Source organism: Zalophus californianus, chromosome 11, assembly GCF_009762305.2.
Source record: "Zalophus californianus isolate mZalCal1 chromosome 11, mZalCal1.pri.v2, whole genome shotgun sequence".
Classification (NCBI taxonomy): domain Eukaryota; kingdom Metazoa; phylum Chordata; class Mammalia; order Carnivora; family Otariidae; genus Zalophus; species Zalophus californianus.
The window spans coordinates 15,657,371-15,683,343 of record NC_045605.1 but is presented as its reverse complement, the minus strand read 5'-3'; the positions used below and the strand labels follow the sequence as shown (position 1 = coordinate 15,683,343).

Below are 25,973 nucleotides of genomic sequence, written 5' to 3'. Positions count from 1 at the left end.
CAGTTGGTTAAGCGACTGCCTTCAGCTCAGGTCATGATCCCGGGGTCCTGGGATGGAGCCCCGCATCGGGCTCCCTGCTCCGCGGGAAGCCTGCTTCTCCCTCTCCCACTCCCCCTGCTTGTGTTCCCTCTCATGCTGTCTCTCTCTCTCTCTCTCTCTCAGTTAAATAAATAAAATGTTTAAAAAAAAAATGGCAAGCGTGTTTCCACCTTACCACAACCTTTGCATTTACAGTCCCCTTCTGCCTAGAACATTCTTCCTAGCTAGCCAGATGATTCACTCCTTCACCTCCTTCAGTTCACTCAAATGTCATCTCGTTGAGACCATCTCTGATGACACCTTATACACTCTGTATCCCCCCCCCGTTTTATCTGCTTCCATAGCTCCTACTGCCATCTAACATACTAGAGATTTCACTTATTTTGTTATTGTCCTCTGCTTCTCCTAGAATGCACACTCCTTGAAGGCAAAAGTTTTGCCTGTTTTGTTCACTGCTGTTTCCTCTGTGCCTAGAAGGGTACCAAGTACATGCAACAGCTATCCATAAAATGTGATGGAATGAGGGCCCCAAGGGAGTATGAAGAGTTGAGATCAGAAGGGATTCACTTTGGACAAGAAGAGGGAAGCCTCCTCTTTCACTGCCCCGGAGCGGAGGTAAGAACGGACTCAGATAGGTTCGAAGGCAGAACTTTAAGTATTTCCCTCCTGGTTGGCCACAGTTTCTCTGGGACATAGAAGACAAGGAAGGACTTGAGGAGAGTGGAGATGGACAGCTTTGGCAGCCATGGAGAACGGGAGAAGGAGCTGAGGACACTTCGAAGGACCGACAATCCAGGTGAAATTGAAAACCTGGGTTTGCCTTGGCACCAATCTACCAGGCTGTGCGATTTTCTTCAACACCATGGGATATACAACGAATGGGAGCGTCAAAGTCGTCTCTCGGCTTTTTCTTGAAAAAGTAAAAAGACTCCCCTCCACTACCTGAGTGCCTCTGTTCACCCACTCAGGGCGCCATCACCAATCATCACCACAACCACTGGTTTCGTGTTAGCAAAATGAGCAGAGGGTGTGTTTAAGACCAGAGAAAAGGAGAGGCAGAAGAACAGGCCCCCTCCCAGACCCGTGGGAAGGAGCCGGACCATTTAGCCTTCCCTCAAACCTGGAAATTGATATATATACCCTAGGGCTCAAATTCTGAGGCTCCTCCCCAACCCCTCCTCGTCCCCAGTACCTTCCCCGCTGTCCCCGTCCTGCCACATACCGGTCCACTTCTTGTCGCGCTCCACCCCCTCTGAGCTCGCGCGCTTTTCCTCCACGTGCTTCTCTGTATATACCGGTCGCCTGGGAGACCCCGGCCGGGCGGGGCTCTCCTGACGCCACAATAGGAACAAGCCAATAGCCGTGACGCGTCTCAGTGACGCGAGACGCGCGGCGTGGCTTTGCCGGCCGGGGCGCAATGAGGCGGCTGCCCGCTGGGTGGCGCCGATTTCCCGGGGAGGTCCTTACCGGGCCCCCGGCGGAGGTGGGGGAGAGGCGGGCAGGAGCCGAGGCCAGGGAGCCCTCTGCGTCAGCTGCTGCTCACCGCGCCGCGCCAGTACCAGCCGGGACTCACCCGCAGCTCCATGCTTGTGCCCGGCTCCGCTCGTCCATCCTCGGAGAAGAGGCAGGTACGTGCCACCTGTCGGAGACTTAGGGAGGCGGGATGTGGAGGTCAGCGCCGTTGTTGGCTCAGAAAAGTGAGGTGTCAACGACAGCCTGGGTAGAATGGGCACCAGACATGTACAGCGAGCGCCAACTGTGCGGAGGAGCTCCAGCTGTGGGTGCCAGTTGTGGGAGGGGGGCTGCCAGCTGACACCCCAGGGTGCCAGGAAGAGCCATCTGTGTGCTGATCAGTGCGTTCTAAGGAAATGCTGCTTGGGCAGGTCCGCGTCTCTGTGCCCTGCGCGGTATATGGCCTAAGAGTGACGCCTGGACACTGACAACCCCTTCCCCACGTTTGCGTCTGGTTCACTTACTCCGCCCTGTTAAAGCTCCTGGGGGCTGTCTCTGGTCAGTTTGCCAAAGGGGTGAGGGTGGGGGTAGGGCAGCAGTTAAGTGGAAGGGGAGATTTTCCACCAATCCCAAACCAGAAGGAGGCATCTTTGAAATTCTCACCAATCCCAAACCAGAAGCAGGCACGCGGTGCTCCAAGGCGAGTAACTTCTACTTAACAGGCAGGGCAAGCCCTTGGCCAACCCATTCTAGCTGTCCTCTGGGGAGTGAATGTCTGCCTCCCAATCCGGCTGCTTTTAGAATGGGGCTGAGCTGGAGATCGTGGTGATGTTCACCTCCCCAGGCATGTTCATGAGAAGGTTCCCCCAAGTCCAACCCTGTAAAGTGGAGGAAAGGAGAGCTGGTTGGGCTGGGGTTGGGGCATTCCCCCACTCCTTTGACACTGTAGATGCACGCCAAACTGGAGTCGGAATGAGGACTGGAATGAGGGCCGGGGACGAGGGCGTCCTCTGAAGTGCATCACCGGGACCCAAGCTGAGTCAGTAGCTTCTGCTGAGACAGGGTGGAGGCACCATCCTGGGTACTCCCAGTCCTCAGGGAGAGCCATCGAGAAACAGGAGACACAGACTGGGAGCAGACAAGAGCACCAAGGCCCAAGAGGTTAAGAATCCTGCTCCGTCCTCCTGTGAGCCTGCCCAGCCCAGCTCTGTGGCCTTGGAATCCTGAGCACTCTGACAGGTAGAGTGGAACCACCCCAGAGCACCTTTCTCCTGGTAGCCTCGGGCAGCTGGGCTTGCTATATTTTGCTAGGCAAAGGGGGAAGGAGCCAAAATAGGCCTGGCCCTTCTCCACTGGATGGGCTGGACCTCTGGGAATATAGCAAGAGTCATTTGCCCTTGCCAGTTATGGGATAGAAAACCATGGGGCTGTTGTCTGGCATTAGAACAGAGCACTCCCAAGGGGTGGCCCAGAGGCCCTATTCTCCCTAGGAAGGTTTCCGTGGTAGGTGCTACTACAAAGACTGCCGCTAATTAGAATAATGAGTGGAAGTATTCAGTATAATCATTATTGTCATTTATTGAACTTTTACCGTGTGCTAGGAAATTTACAAATATTATGTTATTTAATCCTCACAACTGTGAGGTATAGCATTATTATACTTTTTACTCCTGTTTTACAGATTAAATCACTAAGGTTCAGACGGCTTACGTGACTTTCCCACTGTCTCAGAGCCAATAGAAGGGAAAGAACTGGACTACAAGCCCAGGCGTAGAGGTCCATTAGAAAAGAGTTTGGACTGAACACCTGAGGGCAGGTCCCACCTGCCTCTCACTACCTGTGCGCCCCCCGGATCTCTAGGTCTACTCCACCTCGAAAGGGAGGATTTGGACTAGCACCAAGGCTTCCTCCTCATCTCTCCATTGCACCCCCATCCCTCTATCCTCTTTCCACTTGTCTCGCCTTGGATCCCCCTTCTGTTCCACCTCAGAATGTCCCCCTTCAGAGAGCCCTCGCACCCTCTCCTCGCCTGGCACTGGCCCATCAGGGCAGCACCTCGAGGGAGGGCCTGCCACTGCCCCTTTAATTCTCCCCGGGCTTGGAATGCAAGTGAGTTGAGCTCGCCATCTCTGTGAGGTCAGATAAGATACTATATATATCGGAGTCGGTAACCTGAGCTCCGGATTACCCAGCCCCAGTCAGACTCCAGCCTCTGGGCTCTCCACCGCGCTCCCTGCCTCTCTGGGGAAGAAGAAGCCCCCAGATCCTGTCCAGGGCCCCCGGACACAGGTCAGTAGCTGCCCCTGTACTATGCGAGCTTCATGGGGCCACTGTCCAGACAGCCCAGTGTGTTTGGGGGAGCATGTGATAGGCTGCCCTAACTGGGCCTGGAGTGTGCTTGGGGCAAGACGGGCGGCGAAGGCTCAGAGGAGGCAGGCAGGGGCAGCAAGGACAGAGGAGAGACAAGGCCTGGAGGAAATGGAGGAAGACTGGGACTGTCCCCTGGGGTGGGGACACCAGGAGACCCCCCAACAGAGAGTGATTAGGAAAGAGAAGTTAAAGATACCAATACCGCCTGTAGGCCCATTCCTTCGCCTTTTCTTGGAAGTGCAGAGATGGCCACCCCCTTCAAATCCGAAATCAAGAAGCGTGCTATTGAGATACTACCCTGGGCCCACCCCCTCCTCCACCAGTCAGGATCTCACCCTCATCTCCAGTCTCCCTCATCCCTTCCTCCCTCTCCCAGCCCTTGGGCAACTACTGGGAGCAAGAGAGACAGAGCTGGACCCAAATTCTCTTGAATGGTCCCCTGCCAAGGCATGCAAGAGGATTAGGCACTAAACTGGTAGGCCGCTGGCTGCAAGCCCCTGAGAGACAGAGCTACTAATGATAGGCTGGCGGGGAGGGGGCAGACTGAGACTGCCGGGGACTGAGAGGTGTCCACAGAGCTCCTGGAACATGCAAGCACAAACAGCCCCCACCTGGGTCCTCCACCCAACCTGCATCCACCACACCTGCCAGGACATCCCTCAACCTAGGAGTTGATGCTTGTGCCCAGACATTGCCCAAGCAGATAGGAGCGAGGGTCAGAGAGTGTCAATGAAGGGAGACAGGGCCCCTCTCTTAGCCCTCTTTATCTTTCAAGGTCAGCACATCAGCAGTGCCTCATTCCGGGGGTGTTAGCAAGTGGCTTTGGGAAGTTCTGAGGTCACCACTGTGGAGGTTCCCAAGCACCTGGCGGGACTGGCTGGGACTCCCCACTTACCTGGCCTGGACACCTGGGTAGGAGGGAAGGACTGATCTCTGTTGAGGTGCACCTCTGAAACCCAGCGAGGGGCTCTCTATCCAGCCACAGTAGTGAGACCACAGAAGCCGACACGCCTTCACCCCAGAAAGCAGAGTGGATCTGGGCAGAGAGGGGCCATGAAGGCTGCTGGGATGTGGGGCATTACCCATCCTCTACCCTGGGGGCCAGGAGTGCCTGAGATTCCTGGGGAGCCAGTCCCTCCCCTGGCTGGGCAGGTTAGGGAGCCCTTCAGGTGAGCAACAGGAAATGACAGTTGCTGACGCATGGGGGGGGGGGGGGTTCGCTGCCCCAGGGAGACAGGGCTCATTTTAACCCCTGACTCATCTAGCCTGGGGACCTTGGGGAGTGGGCCAAGCTGCAGCAAGGGTAGGAGGCTGGGGGCCATGTCCATAACCAGGCCTCGGGCCAAGAGCCCTGGCTGGCGCTAAATGCCAGTGCCCGGGAAACACTCGGGAGCTCGGCGCTGTGGGTGAAACGGAGGCCTCCCGGACCATCTCTTGGCTGATCAGGATTGTACTGGCGCTCGGGTTGCACCTGGCTTGGCTTTCATTTGCCCGCAGTGGAAACTCGAAGGGCCGCCTCCTCCGGGAGCCTGTACCTGCCACACCGTGGCCTAGACAGTGGATGCCTGCGTCCTCCGGGCCCCGTGCCACAGGTCCTGCCCCGTGCCAGCTCAGGGAGAGGCCAGGGAAGTGTGAGGTGGGGGGCGCTGGCTTCAGGGTGGCTGCTAGGGAGGCAGAGCACAGGTGCCAGTCCCACGCTGCCACTGCTCGCGTGCGTGACCTTGGGAAATCCACGTCACTTCCGCCAACGCTGGTGTCCTCATCCGCCAGTGGGCATAAGGATGGCACCCACTGCTGAGGGCGATCGTGAGGATTAGCACATTGGTACGTGGTGTCCCGAAAGTCTTCGTGCAGTTTCAAACTTCAGGAACTTCAGAAATAGGAAAGCTAAACGCTTCATTTAAAAGTTTCTTTACTTCATTCCCTATTTGTTGAATTTCGAATAAAAATACTAACTTCGATTTAATGTAAATCATTAAACCTTCACACAATGCTTCTAAGTTTAAATTCATTCTCCAAAAGAATGAAAACCTAAAACTGTGCGGAGGCTCTGGGGACGCCGGGCAGGAAGTGCTCTTAGAGGAGCACCGGGCGGGCAGGCAGTGCTCCAGGGAAGGCTGCATGACCCGCGAGGAGCTGTGGGTGAAGCGCTCAGCACGGTGCCTGGTCCGGAGGTGTTCGGTGCTGCTGGCGGGTCAGAGTCGCTGGGCTCACGTGTCCTTTCAGGAAGCTGAGCACTCTGTGCAGGGAATGCAGCTGCACCTCCCAAGAGGGGGAAACTGAGCAAAGTGAGGGGGAGCTCTGGCAGAGCAGGGAAGAGCGGAGGTGCCTGGTGCCTGGGGAAGAGATGACATGAAGGAGGAGCTTGGCAGGTGGAGTGCCCCTGCTGTCCGAGGTGGCGGGCACCTGGGGAGGAGTTGCCTAGAGCCACATGCCTATACTTGCCAACTCTGGGTAAACAGCAAAAGGAGACGGGCAGCAGGGGCCCCATGCCCGGCAGAGAGGGAGACGGGGGATCCCAGCCAATCGGCTTGCCTCCCACTGCCCTATGAAAGGGCCATTCAGTCCAGGCCGTTCCTGTGGCAACGAGGAGACTCAAAGCCATGTGAGTGCCCGTCCTGTCCCTATCTTGCGCAGCAAGGCTACAGCCTGGGCCCAGCCTGCTCTCCCACCCGTGGTGTGTTCTGCGGTCTCCAGGGACAGCCATGCCAGGTAATGCCAAGGGGCACCAACCCAAGCTGTCTCAGCTCACCTGGAAGGTGTTGACACTTTTCTCAAGAGTGAAACTAGGGGTTAGGGAGGGGAGAGGCATGCTAAAGGCCTCAGCCCCAGTAAGGACCCTCTGCCCAGACAGGGGAACTCTAAGCCCAGTGTCAGCACTGAAAGGCAGCTGCCAGGGAGCTCTTGGTGATGGCATGACCCCCCAGGGCTTCTGTGGCAAGGTGGGGAGGGGGGATGGTCTGCCACTTGCCTGCCAGATTGGAGCAGACAGGAGAGCGGGGATTTAGGAGGCCTCCTGGGAGTCAAGGTGTGACTCCACCTCTAGCCCCAACCCTTCCCAAGGAATACTTGCAGGCCTTCCCAGGGCTGTCTGTCCCTGTCCCTTGTACCTTGTTTGGCCCCAGCACTTCTGCGTCATTAGCGGGGCCAGGAGAGGTCACGAGTTTGGGGCACTGCCTGCAGAATACCAATTCCCTGGGAGCCTTAGTGTGGAGGAGGAGGAGTAAGAGCCATGGGGAGGAGGCATGAGCTCATGCCCCGGGGGGGGGGGGGGGGGGGGGGGCAGGCCATATCTGATTGGCTGCCCCGTGTCCCAGAGCCCAGTTCCTGAGACCTGGAGTCTCTTTTACTTTGAATTATTGATGGAGTTTCTCCAAAGTGAAATAGAGCAGGAGTCGTCCCACACCCCCGTCCCGGTGCCTCTGTCTGTGTCTCCCCCGGCCTCCCTCAGCCTGCACGCTCTTTCTTCTCTGTACCCCAGAAAGCCAAGCAGATGGAAGGAGAGCTGTGGTTCCCCTCTTACCCTGCACAAGGTCCCCCTCCAATTACTTATTCCTAGAAAGTAGTGGGAGCTGTGCTGGAGGTGGAAGCGCAGTGGGCAAGGGCATGTATATGAAGATGAGGGTCCCCAGGCCAGATGGAAAAAGTGTAAATGTAGACCAGGCCTTTCTGAGGCAGCCCAGACTGAAAACTGCTGCTGGTCTCTGGCAGGGTCTAGAAGTTCTGTTCTGGGATCCATATGGAGGTTGCCACCTGCTGATCTCCCACCCCTGCACCTATCCCACGCCCTGCATGGACTGAGTTTCTGGGGCTCTCTGCCAAGCCATCAGCATTTGGGGCTTGGCACCAACTCCTCTCTGCCCAAATGGGCGGGGCTGCCAGACTGGGGCAGGCTGTGGGCTGCCCGAGCCAGTGTCTGCAGCATGGCTAGATTCTGCCCACCGCCTGCTCATCCACACATCTCACTGAGGGGTGCAAGGGAAGCCTGGCACCCTGGGCTGAGGTCAGAAGCAGGCCAGGCTGGGAGACAGCCAGCCCTGACATTATTATAGGCCTATGAAGGAGGGGCCCAGAGCCTGGCAGGGGTTGGGGGAAGAGATGATAATCACTGTCAGAGCTGAGGACTTCCACATGTTATTATCTCATTTATTCCTCGCAACAACCCTGTGAGGTAGGGACCATAATGATGATGATTATACTCATTGTACAGGTGAGGAGATTGGGGCTCGGAGGGGCTGAATGACTAGTGCAAAATCACCCAGCTAGCCAGTCATGGGGCAAGCCGAAACCAGCCCTGTACCACTACTCTGAGGTCCCTAGAGGTCCCTGCCCCCACCCCGCAGGAGCCCCGCCCCCCGCAGGAGCCCCGCCCCTGCCACAGGAGCCCCCAAGAACCCCTGATGTCCAAGGGTCCTGATCCTACCTGTTCCTCCCTCCAAAACACCCCTGCCTGCCCCCCAGCTCCATTTTAGATGAAGCCTCACACTTAGGGTGATGGGGAGGACTCTGGTGGTCCCCAGGTGAGCCTAAACGTGATGGGGAGGGGTGAATCAAGGTCCAGTAGGAAGAGCACTGGGCTAGAAACCTGAAAGACCTGAATGCCAGTCTTGGCTCTGCTCGTTGTGACCTTGGGCAAGTCAGTGTCGCTGTTCCCATCTGTACAACGGAGACGTTAAAGCAGAGGACTCTTGGGTGCCTGGGTGGCTCAGTCGTCAGGTCACGATCCTCAGCAGGGAGTCTGATTCCGCCTCTCCCTCGGCCCCTCCCCCTCCACTCATACTCTCTCACTTTCTCTCTCTCTCTCACATAAATAAATGATCTTAAAACACACACACACACACACACACACACAGAGATGACTTTAGGACCCTTACAACTCCTCAGATTCCTGTGTGCCTTCACCAGACCCTCCCCAGCGCCAGCCGCGGGGTGAGGGGACAGGGGGTACTGCCTGTAGTGAAGGATTTTAGCCTCTAGGGGGCCCCCTTTGCGCAAGTGATCACCACGAGCCGGTTGACTTGGATGTTGGTAGAGGGACCCCTGGGAGGTCACAGGACCCCAACTCCACATAGAACACGTGAGTTAGATCCATAAAGAGGGTAGTTTCTGTCACACGAAGATTCCCCACCACAGCAGGTGACCCGTGTCCAGGGAAGAACTGTGGGATTAGATCTGGAGACTGAGGTCAAGTCCACTTTCTACCACATGCTCACTCACCACCACCTCTCCTAGCCCCCACTGCTTCCTCTCCTGAGCCTCCTTTTCCTCACCAGGGATCTGACCAAATGATCCTCGGGCCATTCCAGCTCAGACAACGTATGATTCCAAAAAGATTCCTGCCCCTCCTTTCAGCCGAAAGAATTAAGGCTTAATTCTTAAAATGTCCAGCATTTTCAATCCAGGGATTGAGGGCGGTAGCACCTCCCCCGAAAGCTGAAGAGAGGAAGCAGACGAGACCTGGGCTAGAATACTATGGGTCACCTGCAGGGCTGCTGAGGGAGGGCAGCCCCCACTCTCATGTCTGGGGCTTTGCAAGGGAGCACTCGGAGCAGCCTGATGACTGACGGCCCGGTGTGGTTTGTAAAAGCCGGCTCACGTCTTGTGCTCTCACTCAGGTGTGAATACACGGGTGCGTGTGTGTGTACCCATGTGCACAGGTGTGTTTCTCAGCGGTGGGCCAGCCCCTCGTGGAAATGGACCGTGTGGTCTCTGGGTGATGGTCCCGGCCAGCTGGGGATGAAGAGCACACATGAGGGCGCCTGAAAGTGGCAGGGCCCTCTGACAACTGCTTTCCTTGCCTTTCAGCCCATGAGGCTCCCAGTCCCCACTGAGTGCCGCCCTGAAGGATGTCCCAGCTCTCCTCCACCCTGAAGCGCTACACAGAATCGGCCCGCTATACAGAGGCCCCTTATGCCAAATCGGGCTATGGCACCTACACTCCCTCTTCCTATGGGGCCAACCTGGCTGCCTCCTTCCTGGAGAAGGAGAAGCTTGGTTTTAAGCCAGGCCCCCCAACCAGCTTCCTCACCCGTCCCCGTACCTATGGTCCCTCCTCCATCCTGGACTATGACAGGGGCCGCCCCCTGTTGAGAACTGACATCATCGGGGGCGGTAAGCGGGCCGAGAGTCAGACTCGGGGCACTGAGCGGCTTTCAGGGAGTGGACTCAGCGGGGGCAGCGGATTCCCTTATGGAGTGACCAACAACTCCCTCAGCTACCTGCCTGTGACTGCCCGCGAGCAGGGCGGAACCCTAACCCAAAAGAAGTCGAACAGTCAATCAGACCTGGCCCGGGATTTCTCCAGCCTCCGGACCTCAGATAGCTACCGGATCGACCCTGGGAACCTGGGCCGCAGCCCCCTGCTGGCCCGCACGCGCAAGGAGCTGTGTGCCCTGCAGGGGCTCTACCAGGCAGCCAGCCACTCGGAGTACCTGGCCGACTACCTGGAGAACTATGGCCGAAAGGGCAGTGCGCCTCAGGTGCCCATGCAGGCCCCTCCCTCACGAGTCCCCGAAGTCCTCAGCCCCACCTACCGACCCAGTGGCCGTTACAGTCTGTGGGAGAAGAGCAAAGGCCAGGCCCCTGGGTCCAGCCACTCCAGCTCCCCAGGGCGAGAGACCATGGTGAGTTTCCCCTCTGGGGACCCGGTGATGGGCTGGGGAGGCAGCAGATGATGTAGAAGACCCAGATTGAGGGAAGGACTCCCCATCTGACTGATGATCAAAGGCAAAGGTCTCCTTCCCAGAGACCTTCCCTCATGACAGCTGCTCCTGTAGCCCGAGCCGGAGAGGCCATCTCAGCATGTCTGGTACACTTGCGGCTCGGTGCCTTGCTCAGGGGCCTTCCCACTCTCCCTAGGAAACCCATTTCACGACCCATGCACTGGACACCGATCCAGCAGTGCTCCCGGAAATGCTCGGCTACCCCCGCATACACTGCAGTGCTCACCCTCCACTTTGCCACCCAGCATGCCAGGGTCCCCCGCAGGCCCTGCACCACCCTGGACTGAATGCTGAGGCCCCCAAACCACCAGTGCTCCCTGTGGTAAGAGAGGCCTCCCTGCTCTGGCTGCATCTCTCCTCCTGCTCGGGCTTTTACTTCCCAGCCTGGGGACCTGGCTTACCACTCGGGCATAAGACATCAGGGGGAGAGGGGCTCCCTTCTGATGGGCACCAGTCCCGGCTCAGGACCAGGATATCTGGACAGCAGTGCTTTTCATGTGTCTTTGGAGAAAATGCTGGAGACATTTTTGTCTAAGGCTTTAGACAATCCCATACCTCTGTATTCCAATCCTGCCTGGCCTAGAATGAGGGAAGAGGCTCTGCCAGGGACAGTAAGGGCTGACTTGCTTCTAATCCATGAACACACCTCTCTGGGGCACTGACTACATTCTGCCTTTTCTTTAGTTATTCGTGTACCCATCAGGTGGCAAAATCTCAGAGGATAAGAAAGAAATCACATCTCTAGATGCCTCCCCATGTGCCTAGCACCGCGCAGAGTTCAGCTAACCTACTGATTGCACGGATGGGTGGGTGGATGGATGGATAGGTGGGTGGGTGGGTGGGTGGGTGGGTGGATGGATGGATGGATGGATGGATGGATGGATGGATGGATGGATGGATGGGCGGGCAGATAAACAAGCCAATGGGCAGGACAGCTGGGTGTTGTGTTTCCTTCATTACCTTATGTACCAGTCCCCTACTTCTAGGACAGGTGCCTTTTGGAAATAATAGCTGTGCCACAGCAAGAAATAAATGCTGCTTGGTGGGCCTGTCCAGATAAATGGAGCAGGGGTGCAAGATAGGTGCAGGGCTTTGGGTCATAGACCTTAAGCTTGTCATAACTAAAGGGCTTGAGGGGACAGCTTTGATAACGTTACTTAGAGAGTCTTGGCCGTGCTGGGCTGTCTGTGTGAAGGGCCGTGGGTGACACGAAAGTTGGTATCTCCCAGAGCATTCAGAACCTGACAGGGCACGGCCGGCTACGTTGGAGGGCTGGTGTGGAAGACAAATGGGGGACAAGAGACCTGGCCTGGGAGAAGTACGTACTCTCAGAGGGACATGTGGTTGGACTGGAGCATGATTCACTTAGATGTGTCTGGTGTGGCTCATCTCGGCGGCAATCAGAAAGCAGCTCTTAGTGGATGGGCCCTACAGGCCACTGGGAGGCTCCCTCCCTTTGCTCAGAAGAGAAAGGTTCTTTACGGTACACAGTGTTCCTCAAAGTGAAGTCTGCAGGAATTACCTGCAGGGCTTTATCCTTCAGGGGCCTGGGCCCCACCCAGATCCCCTGAATCAAACTCTCTAGGAATACGCCTGGGAATCTGTCCTTCTTATAAGCTCTTCAGGTAACCTTTAAGCATGCTGAGGTTTGAAGACCTGCTCTCCACAGACTAAACTGCAGACCCACGCTCAGCCCCAGTCATGAGAGCAGGGTCTTCTCCTTTTTGGGGGGTCAAACTCCATTGGCGCTCTGCCTCTTTCTCACACAGACGTATCTCAACCCTCCCCCCCCTGGAGTCTGCTGCCTTCCCCCCTCTCCCGCACAGGAGACACCTCAGCCCCTCCTCTACCTCCAGGGCCAGATGAGGAGAGTTTTGAGAGAGGACCTCAGAGGGGTGGCAGATTGTCCTGGGACAAACTCAGCCACCCTAACATCCCTCCTTCCCATCCAGAAATAGCTCACAGCACACTTAAGTAGCTAGGAACACCCTAGAGTGCAGCTAGTGTCTCACCCTAAGCTCACACTCAAGAAGACACTGCCAATGGGCAGGGCCCCTCATGGGGCCCCTGATACAGCCTCACCCCCCTCCTCGCTGTTCTCAGCCTTACTTCCTGCGGCCGGCTCCATCTCCTGAGGTGAGAACAATCCTGCCCGTGGGGCCGGCACTTCTTTCTAAAAGTGGGTCCAGTGTCTTTTCAGATCTCCATTTGGGGTGCTAAACTTCACAGTCATTCATTTTGGGGCTCAGTTTACCAGCAGTGCCACCTCAGAGAAGTTGCTTAACTTCTGAGCCGGTTTCCTCGATAAAATGAGAGTGTCCATAGTTCCCACTTCATAGATCATTGTGAGGAGTCAAAGGTTGTACGGCACATAGTAGGTGCTCGATAAATGTTAGTCCTCCTTGTACCCTTCTAGGTGCTTTTGGGGTGGCAAGAAAGATGCAAGCCATGGTCCCTGCCCTCGGTGCACTCACAATTTACTTGGGGAAATAAGTTCTTATAATAGTTGCAATAGGAGGCAGCCCCAGGTGTCATTAAGTGTCGTAGGTGGTGGGAAAGGGAGGGGTCACCTGAGGCTGGAAGGAACAGTTTGCCTCTTTAACCTTAGGCACCTCTCATCTGAGCTCTGTTTCCTCATCCATAAAAGGGATGGGTCGTACCTGCCCTGCCTACCTCACAAGCTGTCATGAGGCTCAAAGCAAACAGTGGACGTGAAGGAATCTGAAACCTATAAAATGCTATGGAAGAGTTGGTAGAAAAGGAGAAGACAGAAAGGGGGCATTTGGCAGCTGAGTGGAGCGGGGAGGGGACCACCCTTGTATCATGTGGCAGGGTCCAGTGTGATCTGACTCCTCTGGGGTCCTCTGGGGTGGCCCTGGCCCCAGGGGCTCTCCGGGTAGCTGACTTGAACTACAGTTGACATTCACAAAGGAAAGTCCTTTGTGAGGCCCCAAACAGGGAGGAGAACAGTTCTAACCAGGCTCATTGCCCTCATTTATAGTTAACAGCCAACGTGAACTTAGAATATTACAGACTCAGCTGAGCGTAAGTAAAGGACTGTTACAGGGGGGGATGTGAATCCTGAAAACCCCCCCATGCTTGCATAAGCCCCAACAAAACACCAGTCTATGGGGGGGTGCAGCTCAGCCTAGGATAATGAGAGCTGCCCCAGGCTCCACCTTCTGTTTAAAATGCAGACCGATTGAAGGGGAGGGACTGATAGTTCAAAAGTGGCAAAAAAAAAAAAAAAAAAATAGCTTTCACTACCCGCCCCTCCCCCCCATCCATCACCTGTGGGGACTCCAAGCCAGGCCAGGTGGGCTGGCCCCGTGGAAAGCCAGGAGCCCGAGCGCCCAGCACGGTTACGGCCCCCCTCCGCCCCACCTGTCCTGTCCCCTATGGAAGGACAAGCTGTTCCCACTGAGCCCTGCCAGGGCCGCGCTTTAAGCCCTGCAGCCCATCCTAATCCTCCTGCGCTCCTGCCCTCCAACTGCTCCCTCCCCAGCCCTGGCGTTCTGCCTGCAGCCTCAGCCCTGCCCTCACACTGCCCCTGCCCTGCCCTGCCCAGGCCACCCTCTGCTCTCCCCCCAAGAAACGCTGCGGTTGGCCCAGGGCCCTGCAGAGCACAGTCATCAGGCCGAGAACCTGCTGCTCAGACGCAGAACCAGGGAGCCAGGCTCAGAGCCTGCCCGCCTATTCTCCCCACGCAGCCTCTTCCAAACCCTTGCCCTCTGCTCTGAAACCTGTTGCTGGGAACCTAGAGTACCTGGGTCCTATTTGCCAAGGGGCTGCTGACTCATCTCCCGAAGCCTCGGGTTCCCAGCTGTTCAGTGACAGGGAGATTATATAAGCGGAGGTCATGTGATTTTACTCTCGGGTGGGACTTTGAACTTAACTGCTGCCTTGCAGTGAGCAGGGGTTCCTCCAAAGAGAACAAGTCGAAGGCGGCAGGAACTGTCCTCGAGGCCCCAGGGGAGAAGTGGAGAAGTGTGACCTTCCTCTGTCCTCCCCTGCCTCCTCAGTCTGTTTATTCAGCCACGCTGACGTGCCTCCCCGCTGTCTTGTTTGTCCGGCTTAGCAGCCTGAGACCCTGGGGATGCCCTCACCCACTCAGGGGCCCTGAGGAAGCTGAACTTCCTGAGGGCCTGAATCTCTGTTGACAGCATGGGAAGGTCGCTCAGAGGAGACCTTAAGCCAAAGCGTCCCTTGGCCGGGACCAGTACTAGCTGCTGAGAAAGGACAGGCGCTCTGGGCTTGTGTTTAGAGTCAGCAAGGCACCCATGGTCTCCATCCCTTGAGGACAAGGCTGTGTGCTGTGACCTGGTTGGGGGCCCCAGTGCTGCCTTACCCGGGTGCAGGTGCTCGGCCCACGCCCAGCATTGTCCTCCCTGCCTTCTCCTCCACCCCCGCTCCAGGATGTCTTCATGAGGTGACATGGTGCTGGGGTGGGGCTCAGCAATGGAGAAGTCAATCCAAGCCTGGCAAAACGTTCCCTGCCCATGGGGGAGCCGCTCCACTGACCAGCAGCTACAGAAATGAACATCATGTTCGGGGCCTGAGCTGCACACGTGGCCCCCTGCACCCTCTCGCCTCAATGGATAGGTAAAACTGGCACCCACACAGAAATAAAAGCAAGAGAGGGAAGTGGGTGGGCCTCTGGAATCCAGCCGGTTCAGGCCAGCCTGCCCTAGAGCTCAAAAGAATACAGAGATTTTGGCCTCCCGGGGTTGGAGTGATGCAGGGAAGCAGAGAGCCCTCTGTCCCCAGGGGCACTTGTGGCCTGAAAGCCCAACCCCCAACAAGGACTCTGAGCCCCTCCCAGTTCAGTCAATCAAGCCACCAGTCTATCCATTTGTGAGGGTAATGACAGGTGCATGCTTTGCGGGGAAGCATTCGCCTGGGTCTGAGCAGTGTTTCCAAAACCCTTGAACCAAGCCACCACTGAGACCTGAGGAAGCCAGATACACTCTCGGTCCTGCCCTCACAGAGCTAACCCTGACTCTAATTTATTTATACTCCATCCATGCCAAAAAGGGTTTGAGGTGAAGAAGATTTCTTAACCACAGGGAAGACAGGCCAAGCACAGGTTCTGAGAAATGGCAGCCTCAGGCTGTAGGAATGAGTCCTGTTCAGATCAGCTCAGCATATTTGAGGCAGAGAGTCAGGGAGCCCGAGCCAGATTCAGATCCCAGAAGACTACATCCTTTCCCCATCCCACTTCAAGAAATGGCATTGAGGAGAAGGGGTGTCATGGGGGTTTGGCCAGTTGAGAAATGAGCCACAGTGCCTTGCTGGTTGTGTCCTACAGCAGTCAGACCTGCTCGACAAGACCGGACCCTAGATGAATTCTTTCCCCTCACCCCAGGCTTCTCAAAGAGCTCCCCTGCAGGTAGCTTTCCTCATCGGGGCCTCCCTTCTCCCAGCGATGCCCCTAGCCTTCTACCTCCCAGGAAAGAGGGAGTGAGCATGCTAGCAGAATGCCAGGATGTCCTCGGGTGGGAGTACTCACATTGCTGGCCTAAGTCATGGGGCGGGAGGCCAAACGCTCCAGTGGGCAAGCAGCTGTTAAGACAGTGCTTACCACAGCACGCTTATTCAAGGGGCAAATCGGGACGCACCCCACCCTGTGAGGCTCAGTGGCATTTCCAGGATACCCAAAAGAGCCTGGTCTGGCCCCCACTTAGAGATGAGATCAACACCATTTTTTAAGCACCCACTAAGAGAACCCACAGCCCTGCCCCTGAGGAGATTTTTCAGTGTGATGGCACAAGCCACACCCGATCTAAAACCATTTACAGAAGCCTTAAAGACACTTATAAAACAAAAATAAACATATTAAGATAAATTAACACAGTGTAAGCAGAACGCCAGGAGACCGGGGGGGGGGGGTATGCAGTAATGGGGTGTTTCGAGCTGGATGGAGTTCTTTAGAGAGGGCTCGGTGGAAAACACAAGTTTTGAGCAGACTTTACAAGCAGGTAATTGGCTGGGAGCAGGAAGAGCATTCCAGAATCTCCTGGTAATTGTTAAGAGCACGGGTTTTGCCGTAAGACAGGTTGGGGTTCAAAGCCCCACACTGTCATTTATTAGCTTTGTGGTTCTGGCAAGTCATTTGGCCTCTCAGGACTTAAGGACCTTCATCTAGAAAATAGAGATAATAGTTCCTACATCACTGTGTTAATTATGCAAGTTAACTGGGATAATCTATATAAAGCACTTAGCCAGTGCCTAGCATTTAGTAAGTACTTAATCAGTGGCAGTTTTGTCTTTTAAGTGAGAGAAGGCAAGTGCTGAAGCAGAGAAACAAGAGCAGGTTGGTTAGCAGCAGGGATCAGAGCAGAGCGAGGGTGGTGACAATGAAAAGAGCCTGTGGACAGCCTCACAGACAGAGCTACCTCAGCTTCTGGACCGGACGCAAGAGTCAGGTGCTCTAGGTGCTCGGGGGCAGAAGTGTGGTGTAACCAAATGCAAGCGTTGCTGGACACTGTGGGACTCACTAGAAAGGGCGTGCCTAGAAAGAAGGAAGCAGGGAGGAAAGCCTGGCGCAGTGCGTCCGGGATTTGGTCACAGAGTGAGGACAGGGACTGGGGAGCTCACCATCCTCACACCGGTGCCCTCACTGACCAGCAAGTAGAATGCCCTGCCGCTCCTGCCTCATGCCCACTCCATACATGTGTCCTGGACACATTCCCCATGTGGCTGCAGTCGGGTGTGCAGGGCGCGTGTACATGTGGCGATGAGCATGCCAAGAGGAACAGAAGGAGGCCACAGATGAGTAACAGCACACGCTGCTGCTTCTGAGTATTTTTAAATGCTAAAAATACTGGCTAAAAATAGCCAGCGGGCTCCAAACAAGATACTTTCTCTAGGCAGATTCTGTGTGGGTCCCTGATAGGTGAGGGGGGGTGGGGGTGGGGAGCATCCGAAATAAAACGCAAAGATCTCTGCTCTTCAAGCATCGAAGCCCTCAGGGTCAGAGCAGTACGCTCGCCCCCACCCCAGCTGAGCACCTGCTTCCCCACCACCGTGGTACTTTCTTCCCACCTCCCAAAACAAATCAAAATTTCAGATTCCGTGAGAGTTGGTGCTGGGTAACTGGATAGAAGAAGCCAGAAAATGTTCTTCCCTGGGGCCAAATGGGACAGTGACCTCTTGTACCTTATAAAATAGGGGCACTGCCTCTCTTGATAATGGGACCAACTGGGACTGGGGAGAGATGGGGGGGGGCTCAGTCCCGACGCCAGGGAAATCCATGCTTCTAACCCAGGGGCCCATCGACCCTCGCGAGCTGTGTAGGTGTCGGGCTCCAAGAGGGCCTGAGTCCCCCCTGAACGAAGTGCAAAAGTTTGTGCGCAAGTGCATTCCCCCCCTCCCCGCCCCGAGGAGAGCACGGAACTTTCACCGGGTGAAGCCAAATGCCCGGCAGCCCCCAGAAGTCAGGAACTGTAAGCGGCCCGGGGGGAAAGCTCACCCGGCTGACACGGTCCTGTGGGGGTCCTCCTGAGTCCCGACCCCGAGGCCGGCGCGGGGCTCGGCGCGCCCGTCCCGCCTTTCCTGGGGACGGCGGGTCTTGGCGGCGGTCGGGCCCGCGGGGTCAGCGGGCGGGGGGCGGCCCGGGCGGGGGACCGGACCGCGGGAGGCGCGGGGGCGGGCGGGGCCTCGGCCGCGCTCGGTGCCGCGTGCGGGCCCCGGGGCGGGGCCGCAGTGGTGGCCCCGCCCCCCGGCGCTGACGTCGTGGGCCCCGAGGCGCCGGCGGGGCAGCCAGTCCGCCGGAGCGCGAGAGCCGGGTGCCGGGGCGGTTGGCGGCGCGCGCCGGGGAGATTGAGGCGGAGGAGCGCGCGGTCGGACGGCCGGAGCGGTTACCGCCGGGCGTCGCGGACGGTGTCTTGTGGCGGCCTCGCCGGCCTCAGCGTCCGGGCCGTGGCACCGCGCGGTCCTCCCCCGCGCCCCCTTTGCCAACGTTAGGCGTGGGGCCGAGCCCGCCGCCCGCCCCCCAGCATGCGCACCTCGTACACCGTGACCCTGCCCGAGGAGCCCCCGGCCTCCCCCTTTCCCGCCCTCGCCAAGGAGCTGCGGCCGCGCTCCCCGCTCTCCCCTTCCCTGCTGCTCTCCACCTTCGTGGGGCTCCTGCTCAACAAAGCCAAGGTACGCGGGGCCCCTTTCTGGGACCCACACGCCGGGGGACTGGGCTTCCGCCTCCTCCCCCGGACGCCCCCCCACCCCCATCTGCCGCGCGCCGCCCCCCCGCGCCGGAGGTGGGGGACCGATTTTTCCCAGCCCCACCCCTCCTTTCCCGGGGTCTCCCGGCAAGGAATGCCCCCTCCCCAGGTGATCTCAGGCTTACTCGCGGCCCCCTCCCCTGGTTGAGGTCCCCCCCTCCCCTCTTCCTCTCCCTCTTCGTGACCCGGGCACCAGGTGGCCCTCGGGCTCTTAATTCCTGGCACCTCTCAGGACAGGTGCAGGAAAGCGTAACCTTGACTAGTTCTCTCTGTGTGAGGGAGCCGGCAGCACGCTGGACTCTGCGGCCGTGACTCCTCCAAGGCTAAAACCCAGCAAGAAAGGCTGGTGGGAAAGAGCCGGCCCCTCCTCACTGGTCCCCAAGGGCGCTCTTCCGAAGGGTTGGTAACGGGGGTCCTTTGACCCTGTGAAGGGCAGAGGAGTCGCAGACAGGTGAAAGAAGGCAGCTTCTCTTTCCTTTTCGGCCCTCCCCCAGTTCTGCTAAGTGGGCGGTGGATCTCTCAAATGAAGTAGCCTCCCCAGGGTCATGCTGGGGCTGGAGGTTGGGCACTGCCCCCTTGGGGAAGGGAGAAGGGGCCAGAGCTTGACAGATCTTATGTAACAGGCACCGGCTCCTGAGTTGGCAGTGCGTGCACTGCCCCGTGCCAGGGCCACACCAGGCTCCTTGGCCGCAGCCAGGACTCATGGCTGACCCTCATGGCACAGGTGAAGTAAGCAGGAAGGCCCTTTACTGGGGTCTTGAGTGTGAAGACACAAACCTCAATCAGCCTTGCTTATATGACCCCCCTCCTCAAACGTTTCCTCCCCATTAACCCAGAGCGGGCTCTCCCTGAGCCCCCTGCTCCTTCACGGAGGGTGAATGCTGTCTGTTTACTAACCGTGGAGGTGGCATCGACTTTTTAGAGCAGTGGTTGCCCCTAAGTCAAGGTTAGGTTTGCTGACGACTAATTTTAGGGAAGTTCTTGATCCAGACTCTTTCAAGCCTTTGCACATGCACTCCACATAGCCGCTGGAGTCATTTCCTTCTCTCCCTGTGAGAGGCTCACTGTGTGGGGTCTCTCCCGACCTCTCGAGTTCTAGCCTCTCCCTGTTGGCCCTGAGGTAGGATTGTTTTCCCCATAAGAAAGGTCACTCCTGGGACATTTTGTTCCTCTCTGGAATGGAAAGTGCTGACTTTCCCTGGAGCTCCTGATTTCCTATTCATGGCAGAAGAATATCTGGCTGGGCATAGAACAGCCCTGCTCTCCCCTCCACTCCCACCCTCCAACTCCTCTCATCCAGCCGCCTTCTACACAGAACGCTTAGAAATTGGCAAGTAGTTTTGAACTTAGGAAATTTTAGACAAAGGCACGAGCCACCCCTACCCCCTACAAAAAGAAAAACGAACAGAGGGTCCTGGCAAAGCCTTAAAGGAGCCTTCCCCATCTCTCCACCTGCCAGGCCAATAGTAGAGGTAGATCCTCAAGAACAGTAACCATAGGTGGGGATGTGTTGTTCTTGACCCTCACTGTGCTGGGTCAGAGTTAAAAGTGTCAACACCACAGAAGTGCCTCGGTACAAAGGCGCCTCTAATTTTCCATTGCCCTGCCCCCATTAGGGCTGAGGGACTGTCTCAGCTGGAGACGCACTTTGGTGCACATTGATATGATCACCAGGCTTTACTTCCACAGCCCTTTAGACAGATGTTGTCTGAGGCACAGGGGGTAAGAACTAACAAGCACCGCCAAAAATAGGAGTGAGGGTGGATCTTGGGGGAGGGGAGGACAGGTATCCTGTTGTGGACGGGCTTTAACGTTTAGTTCCGAATGGGCAACACCGAGACTTTAGTGTTTTTGTTGGGCCCCAGAGGAGTCCTTCTCCAGGTTTACCTGAAAATACTGATAAGGTCTTTGTCCAGGGAATTATCTCTGTTGTGGTCCTCTTACTGGAACATCAGGGTTTAGACTGTCAGAAAGGTAAGATTTAAATTTTGTGTTTGGGGCCATATACTGCTAGCACTGGCAGAGTTCAAGGATGCTTATGCCCACCTGCTGCCAGTAAGCTTTGCTCGCTAACTGCAGGTGGAAACCAGGTCTCTCTCCGGAGTATATTTCCTTTCCTACCTGTTAGTGTTAGACCTGATCACTGGCAAGAGGGGATCCTCTTACTTGTGGGATCAGCAGGGCAATTCCTGAGAAAAGCCCTCCTTCAGCCTGCCTCTCCCCTCCCCACCGCCTTGAGCTGACAACCTCATGGGCTTTGAGCTGCTGACAGCTTCAGAGGCTGTCGGCACACGGCATGAGTAATTTTAGCTGAGTTATTTCAGGCTCCTGTTCTGATCAGGGTTGAGCTGGCCCCACGCATGCCCCAGTCAGTGTTGCTCCAGAGTTGCCGGCTCCCGGGTCCCCTCCCTGAGAGAGGGGGTGGCAGGCTCATCTGCACACTGTTTCTTTAACCCTTTGAGCCCGAAGGTTTTCTGACTCCTTGGAGGTGGGGCCAGAATTAGCCAAGAGACCTGGACCTAGCAGCTGTCTCCCTCCAGACCCCCTCACCAGCCTCCACAATAGGGACAAGAACAGGAGTGGCACCTTCAGCCAGGCGCTTACCTCTGCGTGGCCACAGTCTGCCGTCAGAAGGGTTCTCAGCTAGGGACCTGTCAGGATGCTGAAACCTGAGCCAGGCAAGGAGGATTCTCCCAGGCTTTAATCAGCCTTTAGGAGATGAGCTCAGCTGAAAGGAATTCCACCTGTCTCCGACAATTCAGAATGGCGGGCCAACTTCAGTTTTCCCCAGCTGAAGATCTTAAACGCACTTCAGATGTTTTGTCATTGAACATTTCAAGCTCTCCTTGAAGTGCCCGTTACGACAGCTGCTTCATGTATTGGACATCTAGGGGTAGAAAAGTGGGTCATTTGAGATAGTGCCCGGATGTGGGACCCGGCGTTCCCTGTAGCCGGGAATCAAATACACAAATTCCTAGGCTCTGGTTCTAATCTCCAGCCTCCAGTATGGCAGAGAATGAAGAGGCATGTACAGATTGGGGGAAAACACATGTCAACAAAAGAAAGAAAAGCCCTGAAGAATATTTGTGTTGTGTGTTGAAGAGAGAATAATGTGTGTGCCTGGTGCTCCTGGCTCCAGCTAGCAGATAGTTGCATGAGCAAGCCTAGCACACAGGCCCAGCCTCTTCGCCTTCAGCCTCATATGCCCTGTGTTCTTTGCCTACAGAATTCTAAGAGCGCCCAGGGTCTGGCTGGTCTTCGAAACCTTGGGAACACGGTAAGCTCTTCCCAGCCCACTTCTTTCCTAAGGCCACCTCCTACTGTCCCAGTGGACATCTGACCAGAAGTTCCCTCCTGTCTCCTGCTGACTCCCTATCCTCTAGAGGCCAGTTGATACCTGCCCATCCTGGCTGGTGGGTTTTACAGAATGGCTGGCGCTCTGCCTCTCTCCCGGTCCCCGGCAGGAAGCACTGCTAAAGGGGAGTGGCCCTCTTCACTGTCGGCTACTTTCCTGGGTCCTTCTCCTGAAGGACATCCATCACTTCCCACCCACTTCTGTCCAGCTCACCCACACCCTTTTGTACACCTCTACAGTCAATAACCAGTTACGTCACCTGTGCGGGCAGCGGGAATTGGCCTCATGACTCCCTTTTCCCTTACAAGAAGAGGAACTTGAGGCTGTGGGAGCGTTCATTTCTGGGGTAGATGAACCAGAGGGCCTCTGGTACTGGGTAAGTGGACCTGCCAGACCGGGCTCTGTCTTACGGAGTGGGTGATCTCTTGCAGTGCTTCATGAACTCCATTCTGCAGTGCCTGAGCAACACCCGGGAGCTGAGGGATTATTGCCTCCAGAGGCTCTACATGCGGGATCTCGGCCACAGCAGCAATGCACACACAGCCCTCGTGGAAGGTGAGGGGTCCGGCCCCGGACACTTGCTCCACACCGCTCTTGCCATATTAGTAGTTGGGTGTTATATGTATCCCTCCTACTTTTCTCTCTTTGCCTTCGTTTTGGTGGAATTCTAGTTTGAGTTTTTTACAGAAAATGTCTCACCTGTCCTCCATGCCCCCTCTCTACCCTCTCCTTCCAATAGAGTTTGCAAAACTAATCCAGACCATATGGACTTCATCCCCCAATGATGTGGTGAGCCCATCTGAGTTCAAGACCCAGATCCAGAGATATGCGCCACGCTTCGTTGGCTATAAGTAAGAGCCTTGCAGACGTGTCCTCCCCGGGGTGGGTGCCAGGCACAGCAGGTTGGTTCTTGGAATGAGAGGTATTGCTCACTCTCTTTCCTTTGGACTCAGTCAGCAAGATGCTCAGGAGTTTCTTCGCTTTCTTCTGGATGGGCTCCACAACGAGGTGAACCGAGTGACAGTGAGGCCCAAGTCCAACCCTGAGAACCTCGATCATCTTCCGTAAGAGGAGAATGCTGTGGGTTTTTGGCGGGAGAATGAACTTGCGTTTTGGGCTGACTTCTTTGGGGGTGATAATTTGGAGAGAATTTTAAATATTAAGGAGTTAGACTGATGGACCCGTAAACTTCTCATGGCATGAGCTCTGACCTGGTTGTCTCCCTCTCTCTGGTTCCTAGTGATGATGAGAAAGGACGACAGATGTGGAGGAAATATCTAGAACGGGAAGACAGTCGGATTGGGGGTAAGCGCATGAATGGGAGGAAGGCCTGCTTTCCCTGTTAACTGCTTTTGCCTGAGCAGAGCCTGAGCGTGAAAAGCCCTAAGAGTCCTCCTCTCAGGGGACCCTCCTCCTGCCCGGTGGCCCAGGGACAGAGGCAGGAGCGCTGAGCAGGCACGCGGCCCAGAGAAGACGTGTGCTCCTTCTCCAGGTTTAAGCTCCGCTGTCCCATCTCTCCTGCAGACCTCTTCGTTGGACAGCTAAAGAGCTCCCTGACGTGTACAGACTGTGGTTACTGCTCTACAGTCTTTGACCCCTTCTGGGACCTCTCACTGCCCATCGCTAAGGTGTGTGCCCCTGCTGCCCCACGTGGGAAGCGCCCACTCTTCCCTTCTCATGTCGTCCATCTCTGTGACTTCTACTCTTTGTCTCTCGCAGCGAGGTTACCCTGAGGTAACTTTAACGGACTGCATGAGGCTCTTCACCAAAGAGGATGTGCTTGACGGTGATGAAAAGCCAGTAAGTCCCCCTTCCGTAGGATCAGGAGCACACATCCAAGAGACCACTCGGGGAAGGCCCGTCCGCAGCAGATGCAGCCTGCGGGTTACTGGGCTTGGCCCCCGACCCCCCGAGTCCTCTGTTGCCCTGTTTGTCGTGTGTTGCAGACATGCTGCCGCTGCCGAGCCAGAAAACGGTGTATAAAGAAGTTCTCCATCCAGAGGTTCCCAAAGATCTTGGTGCTCCGTATCCTTACCACCCACCATGGCAAGGGCTTGCCTTTAGGGAGTGACTGAGGGCGAACAGAGTAGGAAAAAGGCAACTTGGTAGACTTTCCTTTCCCTGTTTGCTCTTTTGCTTCTGAGAAGCACTTCACCCTCTCAGGACTCAGTCCCCTTTAACTCTGACTACCCTCGCCACCCTCTCTTGTCCTTGACTCACGTCAACCCCAGATCTGAAGCGGTTCTCAGAATCCAGGATACGAACCAGCAAGCTCACAACATTTGTGAATTTCCCACTAAGAGACCTGGACTTGAGAGAATTTGCCTCAGAAAACACCAGTGAGTATTTTTAGCTGGGAGGGCAGAAACAAAGCACAGGTGCCTAAAATCCAGATGAGAGGCCAAGAGGTAGAAGGAAGCTGCTGAAGAGCAAGTTATGAAAATCAGGAATAGAGGCAGGAAGGAGAGGGGAGGTGGGGCAAGGAATGCTTTGGGGGCCTGAAACCTTGTACTTCCCCCTCAGACCACGCTGTTTACAACCTGTACGCTGTGTCCAATCACTCTGGAACCACCATGGGCGGCCATTATACGGCCTACTGCCGGAGTCCAGTGACAGGCGAATGGCACACTTTCAATGACTCCAGGTGAGACAGAGCTCTCAGGCAGGGCTCCTGGCTGCCAGACACCTGTACCTCACCCACCTGTGTGGCTTCCACTTTGGATAGAAGTCGGAGCCAAAAGTCCATGTGATACGTCCAAGTCTACTGCCTCTTTGCAGAATTTCTTAGAACACCGCAGAAGAGGTTGGCTTCGGGGACACCTAGGGAGAGGAGCGATGGGCCCTCACGGTCCTTCAGCCACTCTGTGTGTGTCCCAGTGGCCCCCCCTCCAGGGCTCTGACTTCCCTCCACCCCTCTCTCCACAGCGTCACACCCATGTCCTCCAGCCAAGTGCGCACCAGCGACGCCTATCTGCTCTTCTACGAATTGGCCAGTCCACCTTCCCGCATGTAGCAGCGAGGAGCTACATCCCTTTCTCCCTTCCCTGTGGTGGCCCCACACCCTAAGTTTTTTTTTTTTTTTTAAGACAAAAAAAGAAAAAAAGAAAACCTGACAAATAAGAGAAAAATAAAGTAAACTAAAGCTGCCGAGCAGGAGTTGCTACAGCCTGGTCAGGGTCTGGAGCTGGGAGCCGGGAGCTCCTGAGCCACACCTGGCACGAAGATCGACAAGACACAGAGCTTGGAGCCAGCCCAGTGCGCCCTCGGCTTCTCTTGTTTGCATTTTTAAGCTTGTGGTTTTTTTCCTGTGTGTAATAAACAACGGCGGTCTGTGGGGAGAAGATCCTGGTCCACTTGCTGCCCTTCCAGCCCCCAGTTCCTCCCGAGAAGACAGCGCCCTCTGGAGCCTGCTGGGAGGATCGCCGCCTGGAAGCACTGGCGCCCGAACCTGGCACCTGTCTTCACCTGGACCCCGCTCACCGGTCCAGAAGCAAGAAAAACACCCATGAGCCAAGAGCCCTCTTAACGCTGCTAACTCCAGGGGGACAGACAAGAGGATGACTTTGAAAAAAGCTGATTTTGGTTTTTAGAAACCCAACTTTTTTTTTTTTAATTACCATAACTAAAGTTTTCAGACTGGAGATGCTCTCCTTCACACCTCTTCACAGCTGGGACGTTGTGCTGGTCGTTTTGTTTTGTTTGTTTTTTTTTTTTTCCTTCAAGTACAGCTTTTCTAATGCTAGCCCCCAGTGGTGCTAGGTGGGTGTTGGCCAGGCCCCAAGCACAGCCACAGTAGACCCGGGATCTAACAAGTTT

General features: G+C 56.1%; 1 protein-coding gene and 1 long non-coding RNA gene across 11 annotated transcripts in view; one reads left to right on the top strand and one right to left on the bottom strand.

The window, feature by feature from the left end:
• The window catches only part of LOC113914188, a 171,048-nt gene extending 152,849 nt beyond the window's left edge, over window positions 1-18,199 (bottom strand). For all 4 annotated transcript variants that reach the window (XR_003517404.2, XR_003517403.1, XR_003517402.2 and 1 more), the window contains exons 1-3: window positions 18,055-18,199; window positions 2,155-2,369; window positions 1,262-1,688 (exon numbers count right to left, since the gene is read on the bottom strand). This is a non-coding gene — a long non-coding RNA (uncharacterized LOC113914188). The remainder of the gene's footprint in view (window positions 1-1,261; window positions 1,689-2,154; window positions 2,370-18,054) is intronic.
• USP2 (ubiquitin specific peptidase 2) lies at window positions 1,485-25,731 on the top strand. Of its 7 annotated transcripts, XM_027579165.2 has the most exons (15): window positions 1,520-1,667; window positions 2,441-2,730; window positions 3,173-3,780; window positions 9,667-10,484; window positions 22,029-22,079; window positions 22,589-22,712; window positions 22,897-23,008; window positions 23,111-23,221; window positions 23,398-23,462; window positions 23,682-23,785; window positions 23,877-23,957; window positions 24,104-24,182; window positions 24,389-24,496; window positions 24,681-24,801; window positions 25,083-25,731. In XM_027579165.2, exons 4-15 carry the CDS (start codon window positions 9,708-9,710, stop codon window positions 25,168-25,170), a joined length of 1,821 nt encoding a protein of 606 aa, XP_027434966.1. In that variant the 5' UTR covers window positions 1,520-1,667; window positions 2,441-2,730; window positions 3,173-3,780; window positions 9,667-9,707; the 3' UTR covers window positions 25,171-25,731. The 7 variants fall into 7 exon arrangements, with proteins under 7 accessions (XP_027434971.1, XP_027434966.1, XP_027434967.1 ...); XM_027579167.2 differs by lacking the exon at window positions 2,441-2,730 and having other exon boundaries at window positions 1,547-1,667; XM_027579166.2 differs by lacking the exons at window positions 2,441-2,730; window positions 3,173-3,780 and having other exon boundaries at window positions 1,523-1,667.
• Window positions 25,732-25,973: the final 242 nt, after the last annotated feature.

What these genes read in the sequence shown, in the direction of transcription:
- USP2 (XM_027579165.2), top strand. Translation starts at nt 9,708, where the DNA reads ATGTCCCAGCTCTCCTCCACCCTGAAGCGCTACACAGAATCGGCCCGC. An exon ending in GAGAACCTCGATCATCTTCC is followed by an intron (nt 23,222 to 23,397) that starts GTAAGAGGAGAA and finishes TCTGGTTCCTAG; the next exon opens with TGATGATGAGAAAGGACGAC. An exon ending in ATTTGCCTCAGAAAACACCA is followed by an intron (nt 24,497 to 24,680) that starts GTGAGTATTTTT and finishes CTTCCCCCTCAG; the next exon opens with ACCACGCTGTTTACAACCTG.